The sequence below is a fragment of the Vigna unguiculata genome, chromosome 4, assembly GCF_004118075.2.
Source record: "Vigna unguiculata cultivar IT97K-499-35 chromosome 4, ASM411807v1, whole genome shotgun sequence".
Classification (NCBI taxonomy): Eukaryota; Viridiplantae; Streptophyta; class Magnoliopsida; order Fabales; family Fabaceae; genus Vigna; species Vigna unguiculata.
The window spans coordinates 14,190,302-14,210,615 of record NC_040282.1 but is presented as its reverse complement, the minus strand read 5'-3'; the positions used below and the strand labels follow the sequence as shown (position 1 = coordinate 14,210,615).

The 20,314-nt window shown below is 36.8% G+C and overlaps 1 protein-coding gene across 4 annotated transcripts; it reads right to left on the bottom strand.

Annotated features, from left to right (window-relative positions):
- Positions 1 to 2,322: 2,322 nt before the first annotated feature.
- On the bottom strand, positions 2,323 to 4,910 carry LOC114181079 (hexokinase-1-like). 4 transcript variants are annotated; one of them, XM_028067414.1, is made up of 6 exons: positions 4,723 to 4,910; positions 4,461 to 4,531; positions 3,862 to 4,325; positions 3,184 to 3,334; positions 2,924 to 3,106; positions 2,323 to 2,584 (listed from the first exon to the last, which is right to left on the bottom strand). In XM_028067414.1, exons 3-6 carry the CDS (start codon positions 3,948 to 3,950, stop codon positions 2,525 to 2,527), a joined length of 483 nt encoding a protein of 160 aa, XP_027923215.1. In that variant the 5' UTR covers positions 3,951 to 4,325; positions 4,461 to 4,531; positions 4,723 to 4,910; the 3' UTR covers positions 2,323 to 2,524. The 4 variants fall into 4 exon arrangements, with proteins under 4 accessions (XP_027923215.1, XP_027923214.1, XP_027923216.1 ...); XM_028067413.1 differs by having other exon boundaries at positions 4,461 to 4,560; positions 4,723 to 4,908; XM_028067415.1 differs by lacking the exon at positions 4,461 to 4,531.
- Positions 4,911 to 20,314: the final 15,404 nt, after the last annotated feature.

Here is a 20,314-nt window from a genome sequence, read left to right as displayed (position 1 = left end):
TGAAAAAACACCAAGAGGTTGGCTTGAGGAGATCTCACAGGAAGGAGCAAGCACATCCTTGGAGAGAAAATTGTTGAGTGCAAACACAAGAGGATAAGAGAGTTTGTTTTGGTTTTTTCTAATTTCCTTTGTAATTGCTTTTAATCAATAATTTTGTGTAAAGGCCATTGTGCTAAGTGTCTTGGAAGAGCCTTAGGTGTTGTTCCATCTCTTAGCTTGATACTTTCTTGTAATAGTTTTAATGTAGTCAGTGAGTGTATCTTGGAAGCTTCAAAACTAACAATCCTCACCATTGTGTTAGCATAAGTGGCCTTGGTGCATGGATTTGATGAAGTAAGGGCATGAGTTCACATGAGGTTTATAAAGAATTGATGAAGATGAATTGATGAACAAGTTTCTTGTTTGCTAAATCTGGAAATGAAGTAAAGATTATGAAGTTTATATGTTGTACTATATTCGTAGACTATATGACATAGGTTAGATGTATTTTAAGTCTTTATGTGCCTTTTTCAATCTGTCAAAAAGGTTTTTAATAGGTTAAAGGCTTGTTGTGTATAGTTTAGGTATGAATGTATAAAATCAGTTGAATTATTTTTCAATCGACTGATTTCACTTAAGTCAAGTGAAATCAACAGATTGTACGGACAAATCAACTTATTGAGTTCACTTATGACCAAGCTATATAAGCTGGTTTTCAGAGAGATGAGGGACGACTTTGAGTTTTTGCAAAAAATTGTGATACACTTCCAAAAAACTCTTTCTTTCTGAATCTCCAATCGTTGTAGTATATTGAAGATCTTGGTTGTTCTTGGAGGCATTTTTGCTTGGTTGAAGCATGAAGAACACATGTTTGGTTGGCTAGCGAGAGCTTTCATATGGTTTTATTGTTTTTGTGCATTTATAGTGTTCCTAGTGTGATTCCAGGTTTGTAAGTGGGATTCTTACAATCTTGGGGATAAGATTTTTGTGGGATTCACAAATTTTGGTGTGTGTGATTTTTTCAAAAGTCTAAAACTTTTAATAATAGTTGAAAACCATACTTAGGTTGTCTAGGTAAACTAGATGTAGCTCTATGATTGAGTGAACCAATATAAAACCAAATGTGTGATCTTATTTCTCTCATCTTGTTCATCTGTAAAATCTAAATAAAACCAAGCAAACTAATCTTTGTTAAGTGTACATGTGTTTTTACATTGCCTGGTAATGTAATCAAGTTGGATATATTGTTTGGAACGCATCATGATTGAAAAAACATGTTTGAGTGAGTTTCATATTTTAATCTATTGAATCATAAGTGTAAGAACAAATTAACTTGTTGTATTTTTTTAATCAGTTGAAAGCGTACTGTCCTGTAACTTTTACATTTTAATTTCTTGGTCTGACTGATTCAAAGAAAATGGATCTTAAACTTTCCAACAGTTTTATAAATCCAATTTGAACCCCCCTTCTTGGCTAATGCAACCATTTCATTACTTACACATTTAATTTGTTCTTTGCCCTTCATTCTTCTAAAAAGGTGAAAACCTCAAAAGGGAGGGGCCTCTACTAAGCATACAAAATACAAAACACAAACATGATACTACAAAAAAAATATTATTTAGTGGAGGTTATTTTTTCAATCTGTGGGGGTTTTCACCCTCTGCAAATTAATTTGTGGAGGTTTTCTAAACCTCCAAAATTAGAGTCATCACAGACTATTTGCAGAGGTTTTGGACGACCCCTGGTATCCGAGTTATATTGCAGAGGTTGTTTTGTGGAGGGTTTTAACCTCTTCTATTTCCAGGTTATATTGTGGAGGTTGTTTTGTTAAGGGTTTTAACCTCTTCTATTGGTGACTATTTTTTTATGGAGATTTGAAACCTCCTTTATTTACAATTACACACATGCATTTATAATTTATTAATTTAATAAAATTATTTTTATAATAAAAAATAAATAAAATATATAAATTTGAAAAGTACACAAAAATGAACTAAAATTAATTTTATTGATGATGTGATAAAGTGTTAACAATTACAATATAAATATTAAAAAAGAAAATACTTCATGAAAAAAATATACACAAAAATCATATATACATATATATATATATATATATATATATATATATATATATATATATATATTAAAATTCCTTTTAAAAACATATAGTGTTTAACTAAGTGGTAAAGCATTTGCTTACTCCTTAAGGTCTTGAGATCAAAGGCCATTTTTTATTTAGCACCATAATTAAATATTCACATTATGAAAAAAAAAATAACAGTTAACTCTCATGATCCCATAAATCCCACGTACATTAAAAAATGACTAAAGAAAGGCCAATAAAGTCAAATGAACCAAATTAGTAACCTTGCTTGCGTCGCAGTAAACTTTGGTAACTGTGATTCAACATTTTCAATGCCTAATCAATAGTCTATCTCAGCCAATAAAAATCAAGACTAAAATTTCTGCATGACTTGTGAATATTGCTTTGTCACTAATATATGTCAAAGTAAACTTGTACCAGATAATAGCTAAATAAGATTTAGTAAACTTCCATTTTCTCGAAGGCTTTGGTTAATTCACCCACCACATCTTCTCCAACCTACAAACATCACAAACAGAATCAATACAATAGTAACTGTCAGAAGCCTGCTCAATTAAAGAGTAGCAGAGAGGTGCAGAGAAAACTCGAAGGGATTCTTCATTGGAAAAGAGTTTGTATGATAAATTTGGAAACCATCAAAGGTCAGCATAATAATTCCAAAGTTAAAACACTATAACGCAAAAGCAATAGTGTATATGCTGACAGAGAAGAATACTCATGCATGTATCTGGATTATGCACCACAGTCATGCTCAGAACAAATGAGATACAATAAGAAAGAATAGCAATAAAAGGAAGATAGAATTGAATATAACAAAATCAAGGTAACGAGAATTACCGCATCCTCAATATTGAAACCCTTGGTCCACTTTATTAGAGTCCCAGATGAAATTGATGTTTGTCTCACTGGAAAAGAGAAGGTAAAACCCAGTTCCCTTTGTTTACCAGGGGCAGGGTGAAACTCTTCAAGCTCAGAACTAACAAACTTTGCAAGTTTATCAGCGATGAAATCAAACAGTTCCTGCAATCCCATGATAATTAATATATTAGAGAGAGTGGTTAGGCTCATTACTCTGACAGAATTTTTAACAGACTTACATGTGAGGAACCAGTCATCAAATGAGGAGGAATGGAAACTTCTTCAGACTCTAGGTTCACAACACCTTTCTCTTTCCCACCTAATTGCACACGAAGTGTTCTGAAGTTTGTGCCACCAAGGTCTAACGCATAAAAGAGTCCTTTCTCATCTCTGTAAACAATGCAACAGAGTAAAGAATGAATCAGAAAAGGAAGAAACCTTCAAGAGTTACAAATTCATATGACAAAATTCTTTTTCATCCATCAAAAAACACAGAAAAGCTCAGTCATTCAAACCCCCTCTTTCACCATATTTCCTTTAGAATGCCTAGAACACACACCACAAAAAGAAAAATGGAACCAATTTCTCCCATAATGTCACAGAATTACCTTATTTTCTTCTCCTATATAATGTTTAGGGAGAATTTCATCTTATCAGAGCAACAAAAGCACTCCAATTTAGCATGTCTGAGATAATTTTACCTTAATTTATGTCACCTCATTATTTTCTTCTCATACATACAAGAGCTAAATCAGAAGAAGTTTATCCAAACAATATGAAAAACCAAACAAGAACACACTAACCCATCACCACCATGAACAACAACAAAAAAAAAAACAGCCATGAAAGCAGAGTGTAATCAAAGCAGAAAAAGTCAAATCCTGAGAAAAGGGGTTGTGGGATTGAAGAGAACAAACCCAGAAGGGAGATTATCGACGAAGGTAATCAACATCTTGAGCTTGCTGCCACCTTCAGAAGCAAGACCCGCGTGCATCTCAACGTCCATGGCATCAGCCACCTGTCTCAGCTTCGCAATTGGGGTCCCACACTACTTCTCAAACTCCTTCACCATGGCCACCGCGAGACCCCACTTTCCGGAGCTCCTCATTCGGCGGCGCACCACCAACTCATGAAGGTGCAACTCACCGGAAAAATGGCACAGTGGGCCATCAAGTGCGTGGTTAGAGGCGTGCCAGCAAGGACGCTACATTTGTCTGTTGCTCTGATCATAGTCTTCCAACAAAGTCTCCTTCAAACCAATTATGAATTGAAAGGATTGGACGGCCAAAAAGATAAGAAATCACAACATCATTAGGCCCCACCAGCCACCCCCACTCACCCTCAATTTCTGATTTTCTTTTATCATCCATCTTTACACTCACTGCATATAAATAATCCCCACACAACACATCATCATCACCACACAAGTTGGAGTAAAAGAGTGTGAGAGATAGAGTGAGCAAAAAAATGGAGGGAAAGAAGCAAGATGTTTCACTGGGAGCGAACAAATTCTCACCCATTGTTTCGAAACCATAACACCTCCAGAGTTTTCCCTTCCCTCCTCTTACTCCCACTCGCACTTGAGAGCTTCGTTTCAGAAAAGTCATACCGTGAAACTAATTACAAAAATCAATGTGGAAGCGGGAGAATGAGAATAGAATAAACCTTAACCCTAGAAATCTGCATCACACAAACGAGGCCGAAGAGGGACACTAAAACGTTCTCCCTATCATCGATTCCAACAGAAACGAAAATAGTGTGCAAGGCATTAAACTCACCAGGTGCATCTGAACTGTGGAGATCTTCGCATCATACATATTCGAGGAACAAAAAGAAAAAAACGAAAATATGAGGGGATTGAAGCGTGTCCTACGGTATAGTTGCGGAAGAATTAGGGTGAGAAATGACGGTGGTGAGGCCAAATTCAATAGTGGAGAGTTCTGATGCATTGGCCGTGGAGTATCGAAAATTAGGGTTCAGAATAAGGGAAGAGGAATGAATGAAAAAAATTGAGGGAAATAAAAAAGTATTTTAGAGATTTTGAAATAAGTCTAAAATGTTTTCAGAATAAACCTTTAAAACTTAATGGAAGTTAGAAAAACCTCCCTTAATTAAATTTATTCGTGGAGGTCCAACAAACCTTTGCTAAATAACCTCCTCTATTAACTGATTTTTTTGTAGTGTGAGTTCTAGGTTTTATTTAAAACTAATCTAAGTAATAGAAGGAAGGTGAAGAAACTTCCTTTGAGGTTACGGGTTAGGTGCTCATCATCAAGTTTGTTGATCTCATAGGTTTTAGGTTCTGTTTACTATTATGAAGATACGAGGAAATCAGGTTAAGAAAAGTTTTTTTTTTGTTTTTTCAAACTCCAATTCGATTTACGTATTTTGGTTAACAAAATAAGTAATTTTTGTTAACTCCAAAAATTCCTATTATTGGTATCACCATGATTCTCTCTTTGTCCATTATTTTTGCAGGGGTTGGTCATTGTAACTTGTACAACATCAACATTGGGACTACAAGAAGGGGGAGAATAATACTTGGTATGCCTTAGTGGAATGTAGTTGTGAGAAACAACTATAATTGAACACAAAGCCAAATAAGGTTGGCGTGCCAAGGGTTTAAGGCTACAAAAAGTGGTAGTCCATCAATTGTTTCCATTTAAGGGGACATTTGCCTCCTTACCTATGGTAACTGTTTGGAGGATTTTACTATGTTGATCTTTTTTATTTTGTTCATGTCTAGTCTTTATATTATTATAATGCATCTAATTTTTCTTTCTAGTGCTACAATATTTGTTTTAAATTTTTTTTATCCTAATCGATCATTATGTTGAACTCAAACTCCAATATATCTAAATTTCCAAAATAAGTTTATGCATGATAGCATTGCATTGTCTGAATAATGGACCTCCCTTTAATGCTCCGATGAGTTTCAATGAGATCATAGTCATATCTTAATCATAGGAACAAACAAATGAAGTCTAAGTTTATCCCTTGGATCATTGCCCGCTAACCTAAAAGATAAGAGGATGTTAATGATGATGTAGTAGGCTTTAGAAGTGGGTTTTGAATAGAGCCTTAGAATCTCTTTGTATGAAATAAGATGAAACACTATAAAACAAATAGATAAAGTATAAAATGATATGTTATACTAGTTCACCGAAACTCACAAGTTACATCCAATTCTTCCTTAAGCATACAACTTAGGAGGTTCCATTAATAAAATAAAATCTAATTAGAATGAGTTGACAAATATTCCTAGGTTACAAATATACAAAACTCTCCTAATTACGAGTATACAAACATCTCTAGGTTATACAAGTACACAAACCAGTCCATATTTTTCCAAGTATTAACCTTTTTAACCTACCCTTGAGTTTAGGAACTCTCGTGATAATAAAGAAATCACTCTCAAAATAAGATAACACAACTAAACAAGTAAACTTCACAAAGTAAAAAATATTACAATGGGTTATGACAACCATTATTTATAGCTACATGATAATTATAGATGATGTAATCTCAATCTTTCTCTTGTACCTCTTTTTCTTTCTTTCTCTTATTATATATCTCGTAATTTTTTCTTCTTTTTTTACACTAGCTAATTATTTTCTTCTTTAGCTCGATCGCTATTTATAGCTATAGAAGATTTGAGCATTGAAGGCTTCATCAAAACTGAATAAATTGATTCCTCACTAATACTTACTAACATCTTGATTTTGGATGTTTAAGAAAGGAACGTTTTGATTGGATCTACAAAGCTTTTCGTTTCCTTTTCTCCTCTTCTATATCTTCTTTGTGTTGTCTTTTCTTTATACTTTCTATATTTGCATTTCTCCATTTGATTTCATCTCAACATCTTCGTACTACTAAGAGGAATATTCTAATTAAATCTTCGAGGCAATCTTTAGATTATTCTTTCCTGAAATTGTTTGATTTGAAAATAAAATATTTATATATTAAAATTAGTCCGCAAACAAAATATATCTATGTAATGAGATAAAAATGACCCATTCCAAAAAAAAATTCATTTCAAGACATAATTTACTTATTAGATCTTTTGATTTTGATTTGATTATTTAACATCACTTTTAAAATTGCTGCTTGTTCGTTTCTTTTAATACATAAAATAAACAATTTAAGTTATAAATATTTGGAGCAGTAAATATCATTAAAATGCTAACATAAAAAATGCACCAGGCAATGTCTCAAACGTCTCATCAATTGGAATCATCAAATCAGTTCAATCTTGAATTGTGTGATCATGTTGAATCATCTCATTAGTATTAATGCAAACCTTATACAAACTTGATAGGGATAAAATAACAAAAAAAGTAAATACTAAATTCGAATAATTAATTTTATTAATTATTTTAAGTTTAATCGCATATATTTTTATTACATTAATTGCATTTATCATTCCAAAATTAATTGCATTTATATTAATTTTTTAATTGATATTTTATATTTCAGGACAATTAATATTTATATAGCATGGAGGTTCACAGAAACAACAAAAGTAATAAATACATATAGCTAATATTATTTATTAATTTAATTTAAATTTAAATAATTTTATTATACTAATTGTATTTATAATTTTCGAGATGAGTTGATTTATATTAATTTTCCAATTAATATTTATAATTATGGAAAATTAGTATTTTATATTTTCATGTCAATCAAAACTTCTTTAAATATGAACAACATAAAACATATGAAACTATCTTATTTTGAAGGATTATTTTTTCTTTCATTACAGAAAAGTCCTACCTTTGAAATAAAAAAAATAAGGAAAGATAGTTTTAACTATCATGAACTTCTATGTTTTTTATATCAATATTATTCTCTCTTTATGCATGTGGTTGTTGCATTAACTTTGCAGGGTCTAGTTATTGTAACTTGAACAACATTAACATTGCGACAACAAAAGTGGGAGAACAATACTGGGAAAGCCTGAGTGGAATGTAGTTGTGACAAACAATTGTAATTGCACACAAAGCCAAATAAAATTGTTATGCCAAGGGTTTCACACTACAGAAATTGTTAGTCCATCAATTCTTGCCCTTCAATGGGACTCTTGCCTTCTTATCAATGGCAATCCTTTGAAGGGTTTTGCTAGTGTCAGCTTCTCCTATGCTTGGGATGTTCCTTATTCTCTCAGGCCGTTGACCTCTCATACTACATGCTGATAAGGGTTTCTCATGAGTATCAAAGGATTACAAATAATAATAGTAGTAATAGGTAATAGTTGTAGGGTATTTTGCTTTTCATCCCTTCAACTAGTGCTTCTGGAAATGATGCTTGTATTTTTTTTCTTTTAAAATTCAAGTCTACATAATTTTAAAATGATTCTTCACTCCTTTATATTATGAACAATGTTGATAATTTTATAAATTCATAAAATTATTTATATTGTTAATAAAATATTTTTAAAATTAAATAATAATTATTTTTATTGTGAATTTTTTAAGGAGTTAATTATATGACAAAAAACCAAAATACACCGATAGAGGGTAAAATATAGCCATTGTATGCTGAATTCATAAAATGTATATAAAATTTATCTAAATAGTCTTTTGAATACTTTTAATGACATATGATTAAGTTGGATAGTTTTAACTTATTTCTTTTCAAACTTTCATGATTGATTCCATTTGCTTTATGATTATAGTTTTGTAAAGGCTTAAATATACATTCGGTCTCTATTTTTTAGACATGTCAAAGTGAGCTAACCCGGCTCCCACGGGTTGGCTCACCATGAGTCGGGTTGAAAATGAGTGAACCCAACCCGGCTCACTTTATGGTGAGCCAGAAATTTTGTAACCCGACTCAACCCACCACGGGTTGTGGGTTAATTGGGTTGGCTCACCAACCCACCTAATAAAATTATTTATTTATTTTTTAGTATTCAAATATTAAATAAATTTTTAAGTAACCCATGAGATGACAATCATAGTGAAATCAAGAACCAATGTTTTGATCATGCTCACCACCTAATATATGAAGAATTGTTTCCAAGTAAGTATCCATATAGTCTAAGAAAGCATGGCTAATATTACAAATTTTCTGTCATGCTATTCAACAAAATATAAATAAAAAACTATACATTTTTGTCATGTTAATTTAGAAAAAATTGTTTATAAGATGGTTTCTTGAGTAATTTACTATAAAGATTATAGTTAAAGATTAAAGTATCAACATATATAACTTGACAATCAAATTAATTAAACATTCAAACTATTCAAATATTATTGAGCAACATTCTAGCATTTAAAAATATGAAATTGTAAACATATATAATAGGAGTAGTAAATAATTATTACAAAATTGAAAAACATTAAAAGAAAATTTAAAAAAAATTAAAAAATAAATTGTAAAAAAATGTTTGTGGGTTAAGTGGGCCAACCCACCTTCAACCCGGCTCGAACCCGTTTAACCCATGGGTTAAGTGAGCCGGTTGAGTTCAACCCACTTTTGAAAAAGTTGAATTTTTCTCAACCCAACCCGGCTCGAACCCGTGGTGATCCAGGTTGGCTCACGGGTTGAAACCCATTTTGACATCTCTACTATTTTTGTTGTTTTTATTCAACTTTGTCCCTATTTTCGTTTTGTGTTCAATTATGTCCTCATTTTCGTCAAATTGTGGTCAATTTGGTCCTTTTCACTAACGATGTTTAAATAGTTAACATTTTTGAAGAGCACATGCCATATGTGACCTCCTGGCTTTTTTCATTTTTTTTAATGTTTTTTAAATATTTTTTAAATATTTTTTAAATATTTTTTAATTTTTTATTATTTCAAAATATTTGTCCACGTGTCAAGTTACAATTGTGCCACGTGTCAATGTTAGTGCCACGTGTTAGTTTGTGGTAGTATTATTTTTTTTGTTCAATTTAGTCCCTATATTTGTTATTTTTGTTCAATTTAGTCCCAATTTTTGTTAAAATAAATCAATTTTTTTCCTTTCAAATTGACACTAAATTTAATATCTGTTCTTGCGGAGAACAAATAAGATATGTTAGAGACAAGCGTTACCTTACCTCAATCCGCAATCTCCTTAGTAGGCTTCCTCCCGGCTGGCATATGCTATCTGTGGGTATCTCGGTTTGGACCGGTTTGGACCTGAGAGGGGTTACCTACGAAAGAGACTCCGACGCTCAAGTCAAGAAAAACTCTCAGAAAGTCAAATCTCGTAATTGAGGGAGTAATGAATACGTACCTTTAATTGTTGGGGTCCATGCATATTTATAGATTATTAATTATGTCTGGCCACGTCATGGGCTGGGCCCCTACTTGGGTCGTAGGTGGGCCTGGGCCTTAGTCTAGGTCACTTAGTTGGATTATCATGGGCTCTAGGAGTTTTGCTGGTAATACTAAGAGTTTGTCCAGTTCTCCCTTAGTTTCCTTCAGTTATCGTCTTAGGTCGGTTACTTCTTTAGCGGCTTAGGCCGGTTGCTCTTATAGCGGTTTAGGGTGGTTACTTTCATTTGCTTGGCATATGTATAGTGATTATTTGCGTCATTGGGAGTTATGTAGACAGATTTTATGGTTATAGTCAGGCTAAGCCTCCTAGGTGTAGTACACCAGTCTCCCAGCCTTTGCCGGTGTATCTATAGCGCCAAAGGATAAGAAGAGAAGTGTTGGTGTGTTTCATTGAGCCATCTAGGTGTAGTACACCAGTCCCCCAACCTTTGTCAGTGTATCTATAGCGGCAAAGGATGAGATGAGAAGTGTTTGTGTGTTTCGTTGAGGGAAGTGTTAGCCCAATGGCTGGGGTGGGGAGAATTCCTATGGAGACGATAACTGAGGTGAGGGAAGACCCTCCTAAGGAGATAGAAGAGAGTAGTTGGCCGGCGAAGGCCAGTTATGATTGGGTTGCTGTTGATGTTCAAAACTAGTCATTGTTGTTCCGATGGTCAAGGCTACTTAACTCGTGGCTAAATTGTACTCCTGTCATAGGGAGGGACGTGGACCGTGACATAGTATCGCTGGAGCGGATGAGTGCTGTTTAGCGCGTTTGCCATGGGCAAGAAGGAGTGCCTGATAAGTTCTTCTACATGTTCATGAGTCACTTTTTGCAATTGCATGTGAGGTTGTCGTTAGACGACTTCGCTCTAGGGTGCTCCGTCTATTAAATGTAACACTTACCCAACTGCATCCAAACAGCTGGACATATTTGCAGGCCTTCCATGTTCTTTGTCAGTCATTATATCTGCAGCCTTCTCCATTTGAGTTTTTGTATTTCTATGACACAAAGCCACGACAACCGACAACATGGCTATCTTTGGTGTGCAGGCCGAGTATAAGCAGGCTGGATGTTTACTCAGTCGTTCAAACACTTCAAGGATGGGTTTTTCAAAGTGGTGGTGAAGGAGGGAGGGAGGTCGTATTTCTTCAATGCCGATGGGAGTACTAAATTTCCTTTTAGTTGGACGGGTAACCCATGGGGATATAAGGACATGAATACTAATGAGTTGTCGGCAGCGGATAGGGAGGTGGTGGAAGTACTGATGAAGTTTACAGATAGACTACCTAGTAAGGGCTTAGTTAGGGTTTATAATTTGGTTCATCCGATTATTCATATTGAAGGTATCTTTTTGTAATTTCAAATGTTTCAATGTGTCTAAGTTAACTAACCGACATTTGGTGTGTACAATGCAGGACATATGGCTCAAGTTGGGAAGAAAAATCTGACCCTTTTCCAAACACTGCGGAAAGAGAAGGCGGCTAGGGTGGAAGCTGTCGGGAACACTGAAGTTCCCAATTTGCAAGGGTCACTGGTGGAAGTATATGTACATGGTGGTACAAAGAGGAAAGTCGAGTTACCGACTAGGCCTGGCAGAGGCAAAGATGTTAAGAAAGTGCGAGCCGCTTTGCTAGGCCTGCGGTCTTCTAGTGGCACAAAAGGACCGGAAGCTGGCTTGATTGAGCTGCCAAAGACGACTGTTCAGAAGGATATTGAGATCAATATGCCGGAGACGCTGATCAATTCAATTGATAGCATAAAGCCGAACCACCTGATAAGAACTATGGTGGAATTTAGTAGCAAGGCGCTGATATTGGGGTGTCGGGTTGGTTCGTTATATGTGAGAGAGTTAAAGGAGGGAAATCGGGATAAGGTAGAGGAATTGCAAGGTAAGGTTGACAAGTTTATGGAAGAGAAGGCTGCGTGGGAGAAGGAAAGGGAAGAGTGGAAGGAACAGAAGAAGAGGTTTGGGACTTGGAAGGTTCGCTGCTTGGACTCAAAGGATAAATTTAAAGTGAAGATTGCTGACCTTGAGGCGGATTACGAGGAGCTGAAGGAAAAGCATGAAGGCTTAGAAGTCGAGCTCGAGGACCTTAAAGGTTGCATCATACAAGAGCATATAAATGGGTTCCTGAAAGGCGTGAGGTAGGCAACCTTTTTCTATAAGGATTTGGGTGTGGCGGATCTGAGGTTTGATGTGAACAAGGATGTGGTGGATGACCAACTTATCAATAAAGCCGAAAGTAGTCCTAAGGAGGAGGTAGAGAAGACAACAACTGATGAGGACATGAACGCAGGAAAAGTCATGGAGGATGGTGATAACCAAGCAGCTTAGGATGTAGTTTTTATTATGTTCTATTCGTAATGAATCATAAGTCTGTAATAACTTGTACAACATTTTACCTTGCTTTTAATGTGATGCATATTGTGGATATATTTGTTTTGTGGTTGTTGACGATGGTATATGTGATAGGAACGCACTTGTTCATTGATGTTGTTATGTATGCGGTATGTTACGTTATATGCTTATTCACTTGGATGAGTATTATTGACATTTGTTGGTTAATGAGAGTACTCGACCCGGGTCGCTTACATGTGGTGAGGGTGATGAACTTAAACGATTTCAAATTAAGTTAAGGGTATTCGACGTAAGGGTGAAGAACTTAAATGATTTCAAATTAAGTTAAGGGTGTTCGACCCAGGCTGCTTACTAGTGGTAAGGGTGGGGAACTTAGTCGATGTAGGCCGCTTACTTGTGGTAAGGGTGGGGAACTTAAACGATTCCAAATTAAGTTAAGGGTGTTCGACCCAGACCGCTTACTTGTGGTAAGGGTGGGGAGCTTAATCGATGTAAAATTAAGTTAAGGGTGTTCGACCCAGGGCGCTTACTTGTGGTAAGGGTGGAGAACTTAATTGATGTAAATTAAGTTAAGAGTGTTCAACCCAGGCCGCTTACTTGTGGTAAAGGTGGGGAACTTAAACGATAAAAATTTAAGTACAAGGAGTAGACGTGAGGTTAATAACCCTTTGTTTTATTCATGAAATTCAGGGTGCCTCGTTAAAAACTCCCTGGCCAAAACCCTCCTTAGGGAAAAAAGATCAGGTGAGGAAAAAGAGTACACCTAGGGTCACCAGTATTCAGTACAATAGATGTCTTAACTGAAATAAAACTTGACATGGGACACATTCCATGTATTATGTATCTCTTCGCCTGATAATTGTTCAAGCTTATACGCTTCTCCTCCGGCATTTTCGCGTATTCGGTACGGGCCGTCCCAATTGGCGGACAACTTGCCATCCTTCTTTCTTGCGCTGCTGGCCATTCTCCAAACTAAGTCTCCTTTCGCGAATGATCTTGGGCATAAGTTCGCGTTATACTTTCTGGTCGCTCTGTGTTTGGCTGCTAAGTTGTGTATTTGGGCCTTGTCTCTTAATTCAGATAGGAGGTCGAGGTAGGTGCTCATGTTTTGGTGATTTTGAACTGGGTCGTACAGTTCTCGGCGCAGAGATGGTTTGCCAAATTCGACTAGTATCATTGCATCTACGCCGTATACTAGGCTGAAAGGAGATTCGTTTGTTGCTGATTGAGGGGTACACCTGTAGGCCCACAACTCTTCCACTAATTCTTCTGGCCATCGGCCTTTGGCATTATCCAGCCGTTTGAGCAATTCTACTAGTATGACTTTGTTAGCTGCTTTTGCCTGCCCATTGGCCTATGGGTGTTCAACAGAGCTAGTTACATGTTTGATGCCTAGGCTGGTATAGAACTTAGCGAGTTCTTTATTTATGAATTGTCGACCATTGTCGGTGATGATCGTATGTGGGACGCCATATCGGCATATAATATCTTTCCAGACGAATTGTTGAACTTGTTGGGCTGTAATGGTGGCTAATGGTTTGGCCTCTATCCATTTGGTGAAGTAGTCGATGACTGTTATGAGGAATTTTACTTGGCCTTTTCCTGGGGAAAAAGGGCCGAGAATGTCCATTCCCCACTTTGCAAAGGGTCATGGGGATAGTATAGAGTGAAGCTGTTCTTGCTTTTGATGGATGAGGTTACCATGTTTCTGGCAGGGTATGCATTTTTTGACAAAAGTGTGGCAATCAGCCTCCATGGTTGGCTAGAAGTAGCCGACACGGAGGATTCTGGTAGTCATGGTGCGTGCGCCAGAGTGATAGCCGTATATGCCTTCGTGTAATTCTTTAATGATGTACTAGGCTTGTTCGGCCGTGACACATTTGAGAAGCGGCTGGCCATAACCTTGCTTGTACAAGTCATCGCCTATCATTGTGTACCTAGCGGCTTTAGGAATCTAACTCTTGTTGGCGTCAGGTGGGGGATTACCGGTTCAGAGGTATTGGATGTAGGGAGATGTCCAATTGTCGGCTTGGTGTTGGGTTAAGGTATGACAAGTGTTTGTTGTGGAAGGGGCGGATAGTGTTTGCTGTAAGAGTGATCAGTGTCGATTTTTTAGCTTAGTGCTAGCCAGTTTAGATAATATGCTGGCTCTAACGTTTTCAGATATGGGGATGTGTTGGATGTATACTCATTCAAAAGCAGATTGGATGACGTTTTAGACCAGGTGATAGTATTGTAGGAGGGTAGGGTCTTTGATCTGGAATTCGTCATTTAAATGGCCCACTGTGAGTTTGGAATCGATCTTGCACGTTAGCGTTTTGACGCCGACTTTGCGGGCGAGGGATAGGCCAGCGAGGATGGCTTCGTATTCGACTTGGTTGTTGGATATTCTGAAGGCGAAGTGGAGAGATTTTTCGATGAGGATGTCGTTGGGGCCTTCTAAGACGATGCCGGCACCTGCCCCTTTTGGGTTTGAAGAACCATCAACGTACAATGTCCACTGGTCCTCTTTAGGGTTTTGTTGCAGATCGTTGACGATGTCTAGGAGACATTGAGCTTTGATGGGGCCGTGGGGTTCGTAACGGATGTTAAACTCGGATAATTCTACGGCCCAAGACGACATGCGACCGGCAAGGTCTGGCTTTTGAAGTATCTTCTGGATGGGGTAATCGGTTTTGACGATGATGTTGTGGTTTTGAAAATAAGGACGTAGGCGTCACCCTGTGTGTACTAGGGATAGGGCTAATTTCTCCACCATCTGGTTTCTGGTTTCAGGATCTTGCAAGGTTCGGCTGACGAGGTATACAGGGTGTTGAGTGCCATCGACCTCCTGAACTAGCGCAACGCTTATGGTGTGATCTGTGGCGGTGATGTAGACGAGTAGGGGTTGATGAATGTCCGGCTTATGGAGGATGGGTGGTGAAGTTAGGGTGTTTTTGAAAAACTTGTTCACATTCCTCGTTCCACGAGAACTTGGCCAATTTCTTGAGCAGCTGAATGATGGGTTGGGTTTGCTCGGCCAATTTGGGAAGGAAGCGGGAGATGGCGGTTAGTTGGCTAATGAGGCGTTGCAGTTCTTTGACACTGTTGGGGCTTCACATCTCAATGATTGCATTGCATTTCTCAAGATTACCCTCTATGCTACGCTATGTGAGCATGAAATCGAAGAATTTACCACAATCGACGTTGAAAATGAACATTTCGGGGTTGAGGCGGAGGTTGTATTGTCGTAATTTAGAGAAGACGGTGGACAAGTATTGAGCGTGCTGGTGATGGCTTGGGGATTTGACAACCATATCGTCGACGTATACCTCGACACATTTGCCCATTATGTGGCTGAAGACCTTATCCATTAGTCGTTGATACGTTGCTCCTGCATTTTTGAGGCCGAAGGGCTTAACTTTGTAGAAGTAGTTGGCCTCATCTGTAATAAAGGCGGTTTTGTTCATGTCGGATGCGGCCATGGGAATCTGGTTGTAACCAGAGTATGCATCAAGAAAACTGAGAACTGTGTTACTGGTTGCACCGTCAACTAGTTAGTCAATGTTGGGTAAAGGGTAGGCGTCCCTAGGACAAGCTTTATTGAGATCCCTGTAATCAACGCACATTCACCATTTGGCGTTAGCTTTCTTGACCAAGACTACGTTGGAGAGCCAGGTGGTGTAATGGGCTTCTTCGATAAACCTTGCGTTGAGTAACTTATCGGCTTCAGTCTTGGCCGCTAGTCGACGTTCGTCACCAAGCTTTCATTTCTCCTGGAGACATATCTGGCATCCTTGTAAGTGAAGAGTTTGTGGGATGCGACTTGAGGGTCAACGCCAGGTAAGTCAGCGGTGAACCAGACAAAGAGGTCACTGTTGTTGATGAAGTTAGGTGTAAGGATTTGGCGCTGCTCGGGTTGTAAGTCATTGCCCAGTTTGATGATGCGTCCATTAGGGAGTTCCAGTGGTATAGTTTCATCGACTGGCTCGAGGTGGGCATCCCGGACTACTCTGGGGTCCAAATCATCTCCAGATAAGGCTATGTCAAAGTCGGGAGGACATTCCATATGATTGGTTTGAAGAATGGGAAGTTGTTGACGTAGGCTGGCCATGAAGCATTCGCGCGCGAGCCGTTAGTCATCGTGGATGGTAAGGACGTCTCCAAATGGGGATGGAAATTTCATGGCCAGATGAGGTGTGGATACGACTGCGTCGAAAGTGTTGAGGGTTGGTCGGTCGAGAAGGACATTATATGATGTAGGCACGTCGACGACAAGGAAACAGATAGGGATTGTCTTGGTTTGAGCGTCATCGCGAAAGACAGTATGGAGGTCGATGTAGCCGCGGGTGGAGACCTTTTCCCTTGAGAAGGTTGTGTAGGGGGGTTGCTGCAGATGGTGTATAGTTATTTTAGAATTTTGTGTGGAGAGTTTGCATCTCTTCCATGCGGATGTAGTCCGCAACGTGGAGCTTCAATTCATGCATGGAGGCGTGTGGGTGGAGGTAGACGTTATTGGCGATGGGGCCAGGTTTGAGAGTGAGTGCCACACACTGAAGTATTATTTCCTAGTTAAGGTGTGGTGTGCGAAGGGCAACCTTACTGAAGCGGTTGATGAAAGCCCGAAGCGTCTCATCTTGTTCTTGTCTCACGCCAAGAAGAGAGATGGTTGTAGTTTGATGTGGGCGGCTATCGGCGAAGTGAGTGGTAAACATGTGAGAGAGGGTGTCAAAGCAATCGATGGAGTATAGTGGTAAGGTGGTAAACCATTCGAGGGCGGGGCCTTCGAGGGTGGTAGGGAAAGCCTTGCAGAAAATGGCATTGTGAGAAGTGTAGAGGGCGACATGGGTGATATAGACTTTGACGTGCTCGTCTGGATTGGTCTCACCTGTATAGCATTCTAGTGTGAAAGGTTCCCACTAGGTAGGGATGGGGTTGTTGGCGATGAAATCAGTAAAAGGATGACGGCGTCTGGGTTATGTAGATGGTATCGGGTGAGGGGGGATGAGATAGCGGATGAGGGTGGAAAAGGTTAATGTAAAGTTGTGAGGGGGGATATGAGTGGTAGGGAGGGAGGGAGGAATGTTGTAAGGTGGGATGTGGGTGGTAGGGAGGGTGGAAGGGATATTCTAAGGTAGGATATGGGTGGTGGGGAGGGTGGCGACGGGGATAGGAGCCGTAGTGTTCTCTAGGAGGGTGGGATGGAAGTGTGTATGATAGGTTGAGAGGATGGGAGTTTGTTGAGTGTTGATGAAGGTGTGCGGGGTAGGATTGTACTCGCTTTCTTCTTCGGTAGGTTGGAAAGCTGGGGACTTTGCGGTGTTAGATGTTTCCTTAGCCTTTCCCTTTTGTGTGAGATCGACTTTGATCTTTCTCCTTAGCCATGAGTTTTCCTGTCATAGTGTCTGCATCTCATCAGCATTGCGTTTCTTCAAATCAGCTAGTTCTTGTTGCATCTTGGCTTGACCGTCTAGGATAGCTGCCAAGTCCGCGGTGGTAGTAGCAGGTGCTGCAGGACCTACTTTAGCTTGCTTGTTAACTCCTGCTCTGCTGCGGGTAGAAACCATCTTCAAGAGAATGCGGGTTGCTCCGTAAAGTATTACTTCGTGCCCCACGGTGGGCACCAATTGTTCCTGCGAAGAACAAATAAGATATGTCAGACACAAGCGTTACCTTACCTCAATCCGAAATCTCCTCAGTAGGCCATGTCATGGGCTGGGCCCTTGCTTGGGCCGTAGGTGGGCCTGGGCCTTAGTCCAGGTCATTTAGTTCGATTATCGTGGGCTCTAGGGGTTTTGCTGGTAATACTAAGAGTTTGTCAAGTTCTCGCTTAGTTTCCTTAAGTTACCGGCTTAGGCCGGTTACTTCTTTAGCGACTTAGGCCGATTGCTCTTATAGCGGTTTAAACTGGTTACTTTCATTTGCTTGGCATATGTATGGTGATTATTTGTGTCCTTGGGAGTTATGTAGACGGATTTTATGGCTATAGTCAGGCTAAGGCGTCTAGGTGTAGTACAATATCTTTTATACAAATTATATTAATATTTTTTGTAAAATTGACATTTGAATTTATTATTTTTTAAATTCAATTATAAATTATTAAATTTAATTATAAATTGAATAAAATTCTAATATTTAATTGCTAAATAGAATATAATTATTTAAAATATTATAAGAATATAGTTATTAATTTTTTTAATATTTATATTCTAAAATACTTATATTCTAAAATACTTATATTCAAAATATTTTAGAAAAGTAAACTAATATTTAAAAAATTAATATTAAATATAACATATCATAGATTTTAATATCTAAAATGCGATAAAAATATTAAATATTTTAAATTTAAATGTGAATTTTACAAATATTAATATATATTTTGAAATTTTAATAATCATATTTTAATAATATTTAAATAATTATATTTTATTTAACACTTGAATCTAAGAATTATATTCAATTTATAATTAAATATTATAATTTATAACTGAATTTAAAAAATAACTAATAATAATGTCAATTTTAAAAATTAAATGGTTCTATTTTAACAAAATTTTGGACTAAACTAAACAAAAATAATGAATATAGGGACTCAATTGAACAAAAGTAACGAATATCGGGTCTAAATTGAACAAAAAGAAATAATACAATAAAAAACTGACACGTGACACTAGCATTGACATGTTGCACAATTGTAACTTGACACGTGGACAATTTTTTTGAAATTAAAAAAATTAAAAAAATTAAAAAAATTAGAAAAACCAGGAACTGACACGTGGCATGTACTGTTTACAAATGTTAACTATTTAAAGACTGTTAGTGAAAAGGACCAAATTGACTACAATTTGACGAAAATAGGGACCAAATGTATATTTAAACCTTTTGTAAAACAATAAAATAATAAATAAAAACAATTATATATATATATATATATAATATCTGTAAAAAACAAAAGAAGCCTAAATTTTAAATATCATAACTTTATTTGATAAATAATAATAACATAAGGAACATGTTTGACCATTTTCTTCATTAATATTTTTATATTAAATAAAAATAAAAATGTTTTTTATAAACTGAAATTAGTTTTTACATTAATTAACTATAAACAGTACTTTGGTATAAAAGGTTTATGCTTTTATTTTTAATTTATACATACCTTATTTTTACCTTATAAAAATGTTAATTATATATATTTATACACATACTTTATTCATATTTAATATATTATTTAATATGATTTATTTTTATTCAAAATATTGTATAGAAATGAAATCATCAAAATGAATTATGTTGTTTGTTTCACTTAAAAGTATAATTTAAAATATATTAGTAAATTGTAACACAACATGTTAAGCATACTACACAAAAAAATTATTAAATAGTGACCAATTTTATGAACAAAAAACATCCCGAGAGACCAATTAGAAACAAATTTCTAAACTGGAGATTAATTTATAAACCAGTTCTTTTGTTAGTCAAAACCTTAGTAGGTAATGTTGGTTGTAAAACCTTGTAAAATCTATTTTTTTTCCTAAATAACCCCAAATTTCCAAGCCTTTTGTTTTAGAAAAAAGAAGTAGAAACCCTTTCTTCCTTTCTCTCAAATCCATTGCCATCTTGGAATCCCCATTCCTTACTCTCTATTAGTTCGTTTGTAGAATCAAAACCATAGGGTTGTAGCAACGCCTTCGATTCTTATTGATCAGTTTCTTATTTGGGGTCAAAGTTAAACTTTTACGAGTTTGAATGTACCTTGAGGATTCTTAGATTTCAA

Excerpts from the sequence above, each read along its gene's own strand:
- LOC114181079 (XM_028067414.1), bottom strand. The coding sequence starts at position 3,950 with ATGGACGTTGAGATGCACGCGGGTCTTGCTTCTGAAGGTGGCAGCAAG. Across the intron at positions 3,335-3,861 it reads GTCGATAATCTCCCTTCTGG|AGATGAGAAAGGACTCTTTT; the intron begins GTTTGTTCTCTT and ends CATTGTTTACAG. Across the intron at positions 3,107-3,183 it reads TGATGACTGGTTCCTCACAT|GAACTGTTTGATTTCATCGC; the intron begins GTAAGTCTGTTA and ends ATGGGATTGCAG.